Below are 16,255 nucleotides of genomic sequence, written 5' to 3' on the forward strand. Positions count from 1 at the left end.
AAGTCTCTTCTAAACTTTTATGAATGATGCTGCATTTAAGACTACTGCAGACCAGTTAAAAGTTTTAATAGTTGCATAATGGGCGATAGTGGGACACAGTGATTTAATGACTACTTGAAGGCCAAGGGCACTCACCAGGACATTCACAAAACCAATCTCAGAGCCCACCGGCTATCATCTGATGACGATTAAGCCTACGAGGGCAACAGCCAATATTTTGTGGCTTCCAGTTAAGACAGTGGATCTACGGGAAAAATCTGCATCTTCAATTCCCAGTACACCGTTTAGGGTCCAACTACGACTAGCTTCTTTAATGATACGGGCGAAACATTTCTCCATACAAAATATAAGTAATAGTTTTTGTCGTTGTTTGAGTTCCAGACAACATCTTGGCTAGTCTATCAACAGCCATCTGCATAAAAAAGCAATTGCCTATGAATTGCTGTGAATGTGTTGTGCCGCTTTTGCGCTTCACCTGCCCAAATGTCATTGGTCAAACTGGAACCGGAAACCAGCTGGCTTCCTGCCCCAAACCCTTGTCCCATGTCTACAGATTCTGCATATTCTGTGTATAAAGATTACTCACCAACCTGCATATCTGCACTGATCACATCCATACTTGTTCCCATTTTTCACATTTCCCGTTTTATTCATGGGTGTAACTATTTGCACAGAATGATTGATGCTACCACATGCAAAACGCTGATTTGTTGGGAAACATACATACATACAGACCTATATACATCACTGAACAAATAGGAGATGTGGGGAGTGATTCAATACTCTGGAGCCATGGTTTAGCGTAGTATTGCTTGTGGATATTTTGTTTATTGTAAAATGAATTGAATGAGGGAGGACCAACAGAGCAGAGTTGCATCAAACTGGATAATGAACCAGAATGAATCTTGTTTTTTTTGCCTCTTGTAATCTCTCCATTCTCTCAAAGGTCAGCACTGCCGAGATGGTTTGCAAGTGCTCAATCATGCAAACTTGACTGTAACTGGCTGCTTCCATCCAAAAATTACTGGGATTAGAAAAACAGTCAATCTGTCTCACCCTTAGCCTGTACTTCATGGAAAGATTTAGAAAAGGTGAAATCCTGCACCTTACACAACAGACACGATTCCCCTCAACTCTGAGCCTAAGCTCTTGTGGTCTTCTTGAAGCCTCAGCCCCTGAGGGCTTGTGGGCTTAATCCTCTTGTTGTATCACAGAGGCAAGGATCATGCTGGATGAGGGGGAGAAAAGAAATGGTGGTCACGGGCTGAAGTGCAGTCCAGGAGCTCTTGGTTTCCCCCGCTCCTGTCCTGCCCTTCACCGGGACCACATCTGACAGCCTGAGTCAATAAATGCTGAAGAGAAAGCAAGGTGTTCAGGAGGGGAATGCGAGGCTGACAGCAGAAAAGGAAGCAACCGAGACAGAGTGAGGGCAAAAAAGTAGAAGAGAAACTAAAAGGCCCAGACAGAGGAAGGAGAGTAATAAAAAGAACGCAGGCAGGCAGTCAAACAAAGAGGCAGCCTCTCACATGAACACAGCGGATGCACTATTTGTTCAAGCTTAATATTAGATTACCGAAATGTCCAATGCTTCACTTTTGAGGGTCAGGCAGACCTTCACTGACTTAGCTTGCTTGTATGAGAGTGTGTAGGCACTGAGGCAGGAATGTCAAGTATGCACTGGAAAACAACCAGGGGCCTCCTTTTCAGCTGGTCCGGGAGTAAGTCTCTCGGCACAGCTCCATATTACGGGCCGGCACAGGCGGGAGATGGCTAAACTTTACACCACTGCTCGCACTCTTATTCGGGGGTATTTACGATGTCATTATGTAATAGGACCATGTCCTTTCTTGTTCTCAACTAAGTGGACTTGAGTTTATTTGGAAAATGGCTGCAGAGAATACTCGGCAGCAAAGAATCCATTTAGCGCAACATGTAATTAGCAGGTTACTGTGGCTGGGGGGATGTTTAGAAACAGGTCGTTTCTGTACAGTTAACTGAAGAAGCTTCCCAGGACCCTCAAGTTTGACAGACGGCTTTAACAATTGTCCCCACACTGTCCTATGCACAACACACACAAATTGTTTCATGTGGGACAAATTCACTGGACAAAAATGATCCGATGCACAGGCCCAAAATAGCAGATACTAAAGGTCTAAATTGGTCAAACATTTCTGGTTTTGAATACATATTGAAAGGGCACTTGGGAGAACCAACCACCCCCACAGAGCTGCCTATTTAAATACTCTGCTAAGCCACTGATACACATTCTCAGCCTTTGCTCTGTTGCACAAGTCGGCAAACAGACCAGCAAAACCGAGCCAAAGGCTGCGCATGTAATTCACAATGGGGAGAAAAAAAAACACAATGAACAATCTACATCTCTACAGATGTTCACACATTCATGGCATCCAATTTTAATGCACTCCTCCATCTTTAATGGTGACCTTGTAATGTTCCTCTTTCAAGTCACTCATCTTATTGTGGCAGCCATTGGGAGGTTTACGGCTCACGGGCTAAGACTAATCTCCAGATTCACCCAAACATGAAAACATATCTGTCTGGCCTCCTGTCCGTGGGTCTTTGCCGTCACACGGGGGGCTACAGCCACTCTGTCGGGGCCAAGGACCCTCGCACTTTGTCCCCTACATGTACAACCCCCTCCTCCTCTTCCAGGCACTGACAGCTTAAGACCACACAGCAGGCTGAAGGCAGACAGACTCAGATGCTTCCTTTTAAACTTTCTAAGAATATGTCCAGATAGATTCACAAGGCAGTTATGTCATTGTGGCTATATGAATCCTTGAAGTGGAAGTTAAAGTTGATTTCTGTGAAACAGGACTCTGGAAGACGGCTTATTTCAGCAGATTGCTGATCCACCTTGAAATTTCAGGGAACCAGTGGTTTTATTATTGACATAGCAGTAAATGATACAGACTACCAAGAGTTACTCAATAACTGAATGTTTCAGAGCTGTGAAAGAAAGGAGTGGGCCCAGCAGTGGTTGATAATACCTTGTTTTTGTAGTGTGATTGTGTGAGATATTATAAAGGTTGGAGCGTGGGAGGGGCCTCTAAGTGTCTTTCTAATCAGACAGTGAGTGAGAGTTGGGCATCCCGCTGGCTCAAAGGTGCGAAGCCACAGACACAAGCACTTACAGGGCCGTCACATCTTCCCCTCGGTGACGGTGACACAACTCACAGGGAAGAAAAACAACAATCTGGCCTCTCAACCAATCCCACAGGGCAGCATTCATCCACTCTCTGGGCTTTTTGGGGGGGGGGGGGGAAGGAGCCCATCAAAAGAACAAGCTTTTAAACCAATTCTGAAGAAGATATGGGTAAAAGCATTGTAGAAAAAAACAACTCAAAATAACCTATGCGGTGATAGAGACTGTGTGGTCATGTTTTTCTGTTGAGTTTTTAAACAGGCAACACAGCCTTGGAGAAACCCAATATGTTTATGTGAAAAACAGACTTTAAATAATGTGGTGAGCCAATTTTTCTTTAACAAAAACAAACACTTCATCCTGTTGCCCGCTTCTTGAGGAAAACAGGTTTATGTTTCCAATCCCTTGAGAGCATAGGAGCCGTGCTTTTAAAAGACCAGGGATGGGGGAGCGCAAGTGGTGAGTACACAGGGTCCAGGACAGGAGGACGGCTGTGTGCCTGCAAACCCCAGCAACCCCTCATGGTGCTGAGGAGGCGTGGACCCTCAGTTTCTGCTGCTGTCAGAGCCCCACAGATAAGCAAATTAGAAATTAATTAGAGGTGGCCAGCTGGCACTTGAGTCCAGTCACCTCAGCGACAAATTTACACATCTAACTATCTGTCCATTCATACAGCAGTTCCTCCTCTCCTTGTCTAAGACAATGTATGAGCCTGAGGAGGGCCCCGAGACTGGAGCTGAACTCTATTGAGGGATGAATAATATGTGAAATCTTTAGTTCACGCCTGTGGTTATCTATGATGTATTTTTTCCAATTTAGACGTTTTCTAAAGATGTTTTTTAACAATTTTTTATCAATATTTGCTAGAAAATACTATTAATGTATCTGTCCAACTACTTAAAGCAATTTCAGACATCACTTAGGGTAAAATCCACATAATCGGCAACAGTTAAGCCAGAGTTTGCCTTTCACACGGTGAACAGCACAGCAGGAGGTGTTCTGCACATAAGCGCTCACAACAGCATCAAATCAATCTAATTATCCAGATGCGAGATGTGGAGCAGCCGGGTTCGGCAGACAGAGACAGGAAGCAAAGTATTAACCCCGCTAAGGAGATCACATGATCATGTTTACAGTCTCCCTCTGACATTTGTGTTCACACATGTGTCAAAGCAGCTATACAGTACATCTAGTCTACCGTCCAGGGACACACACATAAACCTCCGAAAATATAAAAAGACTGAAGAGAAAAGTGTGCGTCCTATTCATAGTTTAACAATACTATCTTCACACTGAGGAATGGATTTACTGTCTGAATGAAGTAACAACCACAACATACAGAGGAAGAAGAAGTGGTGCCTAGGTCCGGTCTCTCAGCTGACTTACTGTAGTAGTTCAATTTAAATACCAGCATCAGCTTGGGATGCAACTGATCCAACCCAGCTGATTAGTGCAGGAATCACAACTGAAACTTTTATGTGCAAATTAAGATCCAGATGAAATATCGATTCAAGTTTCAAATTTCAAGTTTCATCATTATAGTCATTACAAAAAATATAAATGTTTTGGTAAATGGTAGGTGGTATTCATGTTGAGCTTTAACATCTACTAAAAGCACTTTACACTACAAGTCAAACTCACACACATTCATCGAGCCCTTTTCACTTTCCGATCACACATCATTCACAATCTGAGGAACAGCTGTCAATGGATTTCAGGGTTAAGTGTAAAGATGTTCTATAAACCATTTTTCACCTTTCCGATACTGATTCCGAAAGGACTTTGTGTATCGCATATATACAAAGTAGCCATCCGATACCAGTGCATTCAAAATAAAAACGTATATAATGTATTTTAAGTGTTGTATAATACTAACCCTGTATGGAATGTGATAATTGCTGTTATTGTTGTATGGCTGGGCTAAGGTTAACTCCATGTTTGCTGGATCTTCAGAGCTTTGAGATTGCTTGTGTTGCAAGAGGCAAAACTAGAGCTGCCCCTGCAAATTCGTTCAGTTCACGTTGCCTATTTACTTGTTAAACTTTGCAGCGTGAAATATTGCTTTTGGTTCATTTTGATAAGAAACTAGATTTGTATTTGAACAGTCTAGCTTGCTGTGATTTTATCCTGTGGTGCTGAATATAACCATAATCAATATTAAATGTCCAGTGAAGTCTGCTGTCTAAATTTGTACCGTTTCATTTTCTCATTTTTAGTGGTGCAAATTTTACTGAATGTAAAATGTCTTCGTTAGAACATATCTGGGTCACAATTCTTTCATAACCAAGCTGATCAAATTAATCTCAGCTGTTATGTTGTCATAAATATTTCAAACTCTCTGAAACAGGCTCAAAAACTGTGCATCAGTCGGACTAACTCATAACAATACCGCCTTGTCACAAAATGATCCTCCCTCTTTCTCTCTAAGGCCCAGCTTGCCTGCACACAAGCAATGACAGGAAGCAGTGGAAGTAGGGGAGTTGAAAGAATTGGGTTTTCTGCGGGGGTCATTCACTTGCCTGGCAACAAGCCAAACAGGACAAATCAACAGAGCACCACAAAGGAGCCAAAAGGAGTGAGGGAGAGGGTTCCACCTGCCGCAGCGACTGCAGCCAGCGCAGAGCTTCACAGGGAGTTCTGGCTGAATCCTGTCTGCTGTCTGAGTCTTATCCGCCCTGCCAGCACTACTGTAGGCTGACAGAAAAACACTCCACAGAGCTTCCCATACAAATGCAAATGGCTGGGAGTGAAATGTGTGTTTATTTTGGCTTATGTGATTTGACAAGCATGAAATTATTTCAGAAAGGTTGCTGAAGGCAAGCGGCAACACAGAAAACAACCCCTTCTCTTGCCCTGAGACCGGGCCTTTAGGGGTGTGTCAGTTCTGACCCCCACAAACCATTCAGAGGTCACACATGTGGGGCCCTCTGAAGTTAGCTTCCATTTTTCACCCTTCTTTCCTTCACATGGCGCTTTGCGGGGCAACTGGGGGGCTTCAGACTGATCCTCAGCAGATATGACCTAGTTTCTATTCAGGCCTGTGTCTCTTTGTTCGCTCCATGGTGGAGGAGGCTGTTGCAGCCTGTGGAACAAAGAACACAAGCAGCAATTGGAGTCCTTCAAACAAGTTCACCCTGCCTAGATACAGTGTATCCTCCCAAATATTGCTCAGGAGCACAATCCAGCTCGGACTCCCACTGTCTGGAAATCTCCTTTTTCTCCTCTGATCTACCTCCGCTGCAGACGAGGAAGTATAAGACCCAGTTCCTGCGGTTTTCACCCATTCTCTCTCGCTTCCAAGGTGATGGGACATATCATGGAAGTGGGAGGGGGTTTGGGTTGTCAGTCTGGGGGATGGAGGGACTGAGCGACGGGGGAAGAATCAGGAAGTTTGGATGTCTGAATCGGGAAGGGGCCCCACATCAAGCATTGTCACTTTATACAAATAGCAAAAATATAATCTGTCTCAAAGCGTGATTTTTGGCTTTATAACAATACATTTTCACACATTCCTGAACAACATCAGCAAGTTTAAAAAAGTTAAATGACAGCTACAGACCCACACAACCTGGTAGCTGTGTTAAGCAATTCCTTGTATTAAATGTACCTAAAGACCCCCTTTTACAGAGCCATTCATTTAACAGTGGAGCTGTTAACGCACCATTTAGTCTTTAATGACCCGACTGCAACAGCCGTTCCCCCCAAAATGCACATCTGCACAAGCCAGACAAATTGTGCTTCAAGGGCAACAATAGAAGATTTTAATAAGCACCTGCAACTGTTGCGGTTTTCGTCAAATGTGGTAAATGAGGCACTTAATGGTTTTAGGCAGACTTGTGTGGGAGCTGATGGATGGGTGGGTGTAGGTCTGCAGAGAAACTGTGAGTGAAGAAAAATGTGAATTCTGAACAGCCCACATGGCCGAATGTGATTGGGACAAGGGCAGATATCTGCAGCTGGCCCTGGGTGAAATAAGCGGAGGGTGGGAAATAAAGCAGGGCGATTGGAAGAAAGGGAAAGGAACCAAGGGCACGACTGAGAACACAAAGACAGACTAAACTAGTGGTGCTCTCGGGTGTAAGCAATCTAAAGAAAGAACAGGAGCTGCTTGCATTGTGTTTGCCCTTACAAACTTAGACACGGACTGATTTCTGCATAGATTATTTCCTCAAACTACCCAAGAACGCAAAAAAAATAATCACAAATACGTCAAATGAAGCAGATCCGGAAGGAAGCCATCAAAAAAAAAAAGACTTACCTGCATGTGTTCTGTTGAGCTGCTGCTCAGCTCGTCCCCAGACTCGGAGTCGTTGCGGAACTTGCTCAGCCCCTCCCCCGGCAGGTCGCTGGGCGGAGAGGTCTTCACAATGTCTGGACTTCTGTTGTGGTTGTTCCCCACTTTGAGTGGAGGCGAGTCAGCCCGTGTCCGTGGCAACGTGGCATTGTTGCCGTGGTGATGGTTATTGTTGTTGTGAAGAAGTACTAGTTCAGCCACCACCTTGCAATGAAGGGGACTCCCCAGGTTCTGGTTAGCATCCTTGGGTAGACCTGGTGGCGTGACCCGGTCAGAAGATGGCGACGGGGTAGATGAAGGTGGCGGACGTCCAAAGCTGGACATTTCCGGTTGGGGTCTGTTGAGATTTTCATTGGACGCCCGGCAAATGTCCAAAACGGTGGGCTTGGCCCTCACGCTGGGCTTCGGGGGGGGCATGAGCGCCCGACGCACCTCCCTGACGTACTGCGCTGGCACATAAAAGGTCTTTGAGGCTTCCTCTTTCCTCACCTGCCACCAGTCCTCATTGGTCTTCTTCACCAGCACGTAGCACTCCCCCTGATGGATAGCCACCATCTTGTCTTTGGCCTTGTACTCGTAGTCATACTCCACCTCGATGTAGACCTGGCCTGGGGGAATAGGCAGCCCCTCTCTGTCAGCCATGACTGCCGGAACAAGCGCTTGATCTCTGACCTCAACTGCTCAGCGGCCCAGGCCTGGGGGGCTCCTCATGTCTGACTGGGGGAACTGCTAGCCTGCAGGAGAGAAGAAAGGTAAGAACAGAGGGTGTTAGAGTTTCTCGTTGTTTGTCAAACTGAAGTCGGGGTCAAACATTCCTGTTGAAATGTATAATTATAATTTATTTTATCGAGAAACATGCTTTTTAATAGCATTGTTTTCTAGATAAACTTGTTCAAATAATCCATAATGTACACAAAGAGGAACCATCAACACCGCTCAAAGCAAATTAAATTATTGAATGAAACAGCTGCCACACTTCTGGTATTACCAGTGCCACTTCAGAATAGAGAGGTCTACATGTGGTTACTGACAGTTGTAATGTTTTGCTAGATTTCTCTCAGCATTATAATCCATCAAAAGAATGGAAAGCCTTCCACTGTTTCCATCTTCACGAGCTCAGTAGAGCAAATACCTCCAACAAGGACCGACAGTATTTTTAAAATCATCCAAGCTACACCAAATTTCACACACTAATGCCGGAAATATGCCAGATTTATTTTTGCATCAAGATCAAGGAATTTTTCCTAGAAATCGGTGAAAATGTTAAATACATCTCACAATGTTAAAGATCCAACCACTCATGTTTGAGCTATAAAAAAACGAACCTACTAACAAAATGGACAGGGTGAAAACATAACCTCCTTGCGTGGCGCAGGTTAAAATCCTACTAATGACTAATGAAATTATTCAGTTAACACAACCCCTGGATAAGAGTGTTTTTTACTGACTCAGTTGAATGTTTCAAGCTATATTTCTTAGACCTATAACGTGCTCAGACACATGAACACACGCCCACCAAACCACAGAAGCATGCTCCCAGCTCACCTTGTTACTCATCTGATCACCACAACCACAAAGTGCTTCCGCTGTAATACCCCGGCAGTATGGACATGAATCCACTTCCAGACAGACATACTCTATCGGTGAGTCAATTGAAGAGCACCACAGGGCGACTCCTCCCTCTGATCAACCACAACACACAGTCAGACCCGATTGTTCTGGCAACCTACACCACTGCTAAGGATATCCAGCCTGGTAACCCGATCACCCTGTGCCGAGCCAGGGGTGATGACAACATGACCCCTGCACACTGATCCTGCGTGCGATCCAGTCACCACAATGACTCCCTCGAGCTCACATTCCCTTGGACGCCGCGACCAAAAATAAAGCGCGTGTCGCTTCATAGAGTCCAGCTCTGTGGTTTGACACCATTGCTCATTAATGCAGATAGGAGACACAGTCGGAGGGCTTTAAAAAGATCGGGGTGATCTTCTCGATATTTGTGTGTGTGAGTCAGAGGACAGCTGGGCCCCTCTCCATTCCTGCAGGGTTTGTTTTGGGATGAAGCCTGTCATTGATCCGTCTGTCAGAGAGTATCCCTTCATCGGTTAACCTAAATAAATACCAGGGCACTCCCACTGCAGAGGGGCTGCCACTGAGCCGCGTCTCCCTTCAGATCAAATTCTCCGTCTTCCTCCCTGAAATAGCGGACGCCGTGGACTAGCGTCCTGGAAGTGCCGGCGGTGAGAGCAGGTGCTTTTAGTGAAGCGTGAGAACGCGGCACTGAATCTATAAAAGGGTCCATCCTTATGTAAAGGAATACGTACACACACTCTGAAGCCCAGACTTGCAGCTACACACCCCGGGATAAATTTACCTTGGTCGTGAGCCGTCTACGCTAGAATGGCAAATGGTTTTGTATTTATATAGCTCTTTTCTAGTCTTGATGACCACTCAAAGCGCTTTACAGAACAGTTTTACATTCACCCATTCACACACACATTCATACATTGCATCTATTCTCAGCACTTTGTTATTCTATGGGGGGCAATTCAGGGTTCAGCATTTTGCCCAAGACACTTCGGCATGCAGATGGTTCAGACTGGGGATCGAACTTGGAGGACGACCACTCTACCCCTCAGCCACAGCCGCCCACTGTGGGCTGTCTACAATGTAGAGAAACTTTTAGCTTGGAAAAGGCATTTTCCAGCATTTCAGATTTTACGCTTGATGACATGTTTGTTTAAAAGTGCTTTTCCATTTTGTAACAGGGAACCATAGAAACTCAATGACTGATAAAATGGAAAAAAAACGGAATGGGAGCCCATGAGAGAAGAGCTGAGGGCTCCTTGGGCTTTAATAGTTTCTGTTTTATCTGTTTTTAACACCATGAATCTCACAAACACACACACACTAAGTGTTACATCACTCCAGAGGGTTCAGTGTGTGTAGCGGATGGCAGTCCCGTCTGGGCCTGTCCCAGTACACGAGCTTCAGCCATGATGTCAACAAACGCACACAAGCCTTTTATGAATGACTGTCTGTCAAGAAACAGCCGCTGTCTGTTTGGGTTGGTGTGTGTGTACGAGGAATCGCTATCACCAGAGGTGCCAGAGATGTAGTCAGGACTCTGTCAGGGCTTCGAGTCACGCACATGATAACGGCCCTATCAGTGATGCCGCCTGACAGCAGCAGTCGTGACCCCCCCACAACAAGTTCACAGTGTCGCCGCCTGTTGCACACAGACATAAATAAAGACTTTGCTTCTGTGATTTCAGCTCTGTCTGTCGTTCCCCCCCCCCGATAAACCGTGAAACCTGTGATAAATGACATGGGGTGAGACAGTCACATTCTTTATCTGTGCAAATCTGTTGAGATTACCAGACTCGCCCAATCCTCTTCATACCATTAGCGTCTGAAGTTGGAGACACTCCTCTAAAAGATTAAGGCTCCAAGACAGACACCGGTAGAGCCAGAGACAATTCATAGACAGCGTCACACACTTTTTTTTTTTACAAAACTGGCAAGTCAGAATGAGTAAGCATGTGAAATTGAAACAGAAACTATGGAGTTAGTTTAAATGTCATTTGAGAAGTACATTACAGCCTTGGGAAACCTCAGTGACCAGGCAGTAGCTGGAAATCAAGAAAAACATTAGTCACGTTGCCAGCGGCCCCACGACCGACTCACAATGACACAAATTGCTGTTATTCTCAAATTAAAACGGACTCCTCAGACACAATGCGACTCCGATTATCTCCACTCTCCAAATTCATCTGCTGCGGAGCTCCTGACACACTTCTGACAGAGGACCGGAGAGTAAATATTACTGCAAATGAGCCCTCGTCAACCGAAGTGAAGTCTCGGGGGGGAGCGGCAGCTGACTTGTTGCTCGTGTGTAGAAACAAGTCGTCTCAGCTCAGCGGTGAACAGCTCCTGCATGTCTGTCAATATGGACTAGAGCTATGATGTCATACTTTGATATTTGGGAATGGATTGGTGGTTCCCATAGTGGAGCCCGAAGACTTGGATGAAATGGAAATGTCATGAACTCAAAACACGTGTTAATGCCGTAATACCCAAGATTCTATAATAACTCCCACCCTATGATTAACCTTTAGTTATCTGCCAACTACTTAAATGTCACTGCTTCGTGCCAATGCTTATCTTCTGAATATAAATGTTTCTGTTGCTAATTTAACATCATTTCGAGCTATTGCAAAGTAATAGGGGGCGGCTGTGGCTGAGGGGTAGAGCGGTCGTCCTCCATCCTGAAGGTCGGCAGTTCGATCCCCAGTCTTCCCCATCTGCATGCCGAAGTGTCCTTGGGCAAGATGCTGAACACCGAATTGCCTCATAGAACAACAAAGTGCTGCTAATAGATGCACTGTATGAATGTGTGCGTGAATGGGTGAATGTAAAAACTGTACTGTTAAGAGCTGTGAGTGGTCATCAAGACTAGAAAAGCGCTATATAAATACAAAACCATTTACCAATAGGATTCAGTTTCATCTGGAGGCAGATGTGGGTCTCTACAGAAAACACCAACCAGTGAGGAAAAGTGAATCCAGATGTGATGGCTGCCACAGAAATCCGGTAAAACTATTTCACAATATTTGTGAGATGCCTCTGAACACCTGCAACATGTTGAAATCAGACCCGATAACTTATATTATGGATACATCTGCAACACGGGCGTGATGGCATCAACCCTGGTGTGATGCTCGCGGGAAAAGCAAAGCTCACAACAACAACACAGAGATCACCACCCGAGCTTTTGTGTGCGTACATCTGCAGAGCAGCCCGAGATTCGGACCGCCTTTGTCCCTGCGCTTCATTCAAACCAGATGTGGCCGAGCAGCATCCACTCCAACATGTGCTGCTGCTGCTGCTGCGTTTCAATCCATCTGCGCCTCGCACACGCTGCTGCTGCATCCGTGCACCACACTGCGTGAACACACTGTCCCCCTCTCTCTTTCTCTCTCTCTCCTCACTGCGCACGGTGGAAGCCCCTGGAAGCAAACCGTGCTCAGATCGTGGGGGTCTCTGCGGACACATGCCTGGGGCGGATGGCGGCGGCGGAGGAGGAGAGGGGAGAGGGGAGGGCATAGGTGGGGGGCAGGGTCCCCTTCCAGCCCCACACACACACACCACACTGCCGCAGAAACACAACACAAAGGACCGCGACCCATCTGCGACAAAGGGGTTCACCGGACGAGGAGCTCCAGGAGGAGCGAGGGGAGGGCAGGGGGCTGGCCGGAGGAAGACCCCCTCTGGGCGGCGGCACACAGCCCGACACACCGCGAGGGGAATAACAAGCTCCAGGAATCTGAGCCACACGCACTGATGCTATCACGTGGAGTGGTGAACCAGCCGACACGTCCGAAACAAACACACACGGGAAATAAAGAACACACACTGATGTTTAAATGTTGGCTCTGTCCCCGGTGTGGTGGATCCGGAGGAGGAGGAACAGCAGCAGGTTCACTCGGAGCCGAAGCGTCCGACCTGCGGCAGCGTGCATAGCAACAAAGTGAGTCCGACACAAACCAGCAGCCTCCCGCCGAGCAGAGGGGGGGGAGAGAGGGGAGCCAGCGGGAAACACCCGGGACCGTACCGACCTGTGAGAAGAGTCCAGCGGCGAGCGGCCGGTTCCTGGGACCACCGGAGACACGGACAGGGCCAACTTTTACTGCCCGCTTCGGTGCGTGCTGCTCGGGCTTCAGTCCTCAGCAGACCCCGCTCCTCTTCTCCGCGCTGTCAAGTTCCTGTGTGGCGACACCACACACATCCGGTCATGACTTTCAAAGTAAAGCGTGTAACTACGCCGCTTTACATAGATAAGTAATCTAAGTCATCTAAGAAAAAAAAACTATTCTTATTTGGGCTGATCTTAAAATTGAGTTATTGAGCAGAGTCTTTTTTTTAAGTCATTATCCCAATTTCTTATATGCTTTCGACTTTGATTATATTCTGTAATGCGCCCATGGCTTGTGTGGACGTCTTTGGGTCAAAGTGTGTTTGTTGTTTGTCGGCTACATGTTTCATTATAATTATTATTTACTATCATCATCATCATCATCATCATCATCATCATCATCATCATCATCATCATCATCATCATCATCATTATTATTATTAGCAGTGTTATCATTGTTATCATTATCTTTATTGCCGTGTGAATAGTGTGCAGTGATTTCCCCATATTGTTCATTGACAAATGCAAAATCTCCTTTCTGAAATCCTGTTATATGTTTGCCTGTTGTGTGATGTGTGAATGACCCATGCCTATGGAAGGAATTCATCTTTATATTGAGTTATTCTAAAAAAAATGGGCTGTGGCAAATAAAAGAGAGAGAGAGAGAGAGAGATCAATGTACTATATTGATCCCAATTTTGGAAATGATTGTCTTACAGGAGCATGTCAAGGGCATTGCCCATAGAGAGAAGTAACAATAAAACCGATACGAAGAATTTAAATAGCTCAAAATAAAGTGTAGTAAACATAAAATGTATTAAAAACTGTGCATACTTGCTAAGTAAATGATACAGAATAAAGTTCTAGAATACACAGTAAAATACTAAATATAATAGAACAACAAATAAGCAACTAAATGCAAGAGATGAGAAAACTATGAACAAGAGACACGTCTGCAAAGTTGCAGTAACGGACATACACAACTTTGATTGAATTAGTTCAAACATTGTATCACTGCGAGCAACTTCTTAATGAACCATAATCATGGCCTTTTGCTGCTTTGTCAAGAATTCTAATTCATGCAGTCATAATATTTTTCCCTGTGAGCCTCTATGGGTCTCCTAACAATTTGTTTCGGGCTTTTACTGTGAAGGAGTGCCCGACTCAAGTCCGGTGGTAGTCCGTGTGTTTGCAGTCCGGTTGTCGCAGTAGTGCAGACGGTCTCTCTCTGCTCCTCCAGTCTGTCACGCTGATCGACGGCGCCCGGAGCCGCGTGCACGTCTTCACTGTGCTCTCCGTTCCCCCCCACGCACCACCAACACCCAGGGTCCTTTGATCTCACTGTCCCTTCAAAGACATCACGTGGGACAGTCCTAAATTATTCCACTTTTTTTTTTGTAAGTCCCCTTGATTATTTGAGAGCCATTATTTCTCATTATTCGGGGGGATTGTTGTGTTCGTCTGGTTAAAGCCACACAACATAATTGGGATGTGTAGGGTAAACATGTCCCCCCCCCCCCCCCCCCCTTCCTCTTCAGGCAATTACAACAGGGGGTTCGGCATCCAGCAGCATCATGAATGATTTAGTGCTCGGATGATCCAGGAACACAGCGACGCAGACTCCGTAGACTACACAGGAGCACATGAACTGAAGCCTCGGGCAGTCAGTACGTGAGTTTACATTATTTCAGAATAATGCATGAACAGCAAGACAACTCAATAATCTGATCTCATCACTTCTTCGTTCTGCGTTGGCACAGGGTGTGTGCGTAAAAGCGCGTCCTGCTGGTGTGAGGAGGGAAGTGACTAACAGGAGAGTGGCCTTCATTAAGTCTGGACACGTCGTGTGCATGTTTTGACATATGTTGTAGAGATAATTAAAATGATGAAAACACACACACAGCTTCTTATTTGTTCACGATGGGAAATCAGGAGGAGCTGATCCGCTAATTAACAAACAGCAGCGTTAAATTAAATTGGTAGTTTGAGGCTTTTTGTATTTATTTTCTACAACATTTAACAAATGTCCACCTGTTAACAACATTTAAACTAGAAGGTCATCCAGTAGAGCACATATCTCTGCCATGGCCTGACAGTCCCCTTATGAAATCACATTCAAATTCACTGGATCCAGATTTTTATTTGGATCTGCACCAGATTGCACACATTCAAATACAAATCAGTCCCCTAAGTCTGACTTTTAAAATCCAGAACCATGCATTACTCTCTGGGAAATAAACAAACACATCTCACTATGTTAAAGAAAGTCATTCCTGGATCCACCCCCTGATCTCAGCACCCATACACCACATCCTTCCACCAAGTTTCATGGTAATCCATTGTGTTGTTTATGTGTAAACTTCCTCTCAATCCAACAAACAAATGGACAGGGGGGAAACGCAACTTCCTCGAAAGAGGGGATGACATGTATTTGCTACATACAGTACCTGCTATCTACATACTGTGTTTGTTTGTATATTGATGGAGACTCCTCCCAGTCTCTGAACTCCTTTATCTGTGAGCCAGCTGGGAACATGCTAGTCCTCACCAGACACAATGGGCCTGTTTTCACGGAGGACATTTTCATTGTCCTGGTGCTGTCATGGTTTACTGGGACACTTAGACAGAGCAAAGTCATTGTTAGGGCAGTAGCTGGGGCTTTTACTACCATTAGAAGTCGTAATGTCTGCTGTGAAGAAGGTCTGTCATAGTCACATGAGTTCTCCAAGGTAGCTGTCCCAGTCTGCGATGGGACAGCTAGTTTTTGTGGTTGACACATTTCAAACTCTTTTGTAATTGAATGGGTTCTTTCTTGAAACTGACAACATCCTCCCACCAAATTTCATGGTAATCTCTTTCTGTGTAATCCTGCAAACATAGCAACCAAAACCACCCAACAAACTCTACTCATGATCGGAAATAAATGAACCACAATCTGCTGTTAAAATTTATTATTTCTGGAATAATTTTTTTTACAACCTAAGGCCCATTGCACAGTTTACCATTGGTCTGCTGGGAGTGTGTGGAACATACATGTGCTGTTGTTACCTTGATTTCACCAAAACATCTACAACTGCCTTTATTTTGAAGTACAAAA

General features: G+C 45.3%; 1 protein-coding gene across 5 annotated transcripts in view; it reads right to left on the minus strand.

The window, feature by feature from the left end:
* The window catches only part of arhgap12b (Rho GTPase activating protein 12b), a 55,348-nt gene extending 42,160 nt beyond the window's left edge, over nt 1–13,188 (minus strand). For all 5 annotated transcript variants that reach the window (XM_061093806.1, XM_061093805.1, XM_061093804.1 and 2 more), the window contains exons 1-2: nt 13,082–13,188; nt 7,425–8,194 (exon numbers count right to left, since the gene is read on the minus strand). In XM_061093806.1, the coding sequence (XP_060949789.1) occupies nt 7,425–8,102 (678 nt within the window). In that variant the 5' untranslated portion in view covers nt 8,103–8,194; nt 13,082–13,188. The remainder of the gene's footprint in view (nt 1–7,424; nt 8,195–13,081) is intronic.
* Between the last annotated feature and the right edge of the window lie 3,067 nt (nt 13,189–16,255).

This window comes from Limanda limanda, chromosome 20 (genome assembly GCF_963576545.1).
Source record: "Limanda limanda chromosome 20, fLimLim1.1, whole genome shotgun sequence".
Classification (NCBI taxonomy): domain Eukaryota; kingdom Metazoa; phylum Chordata; class Actinopteri; order Pleuronectiformes; family Pleuronectidae; genus Limanda; species Limanda limanda.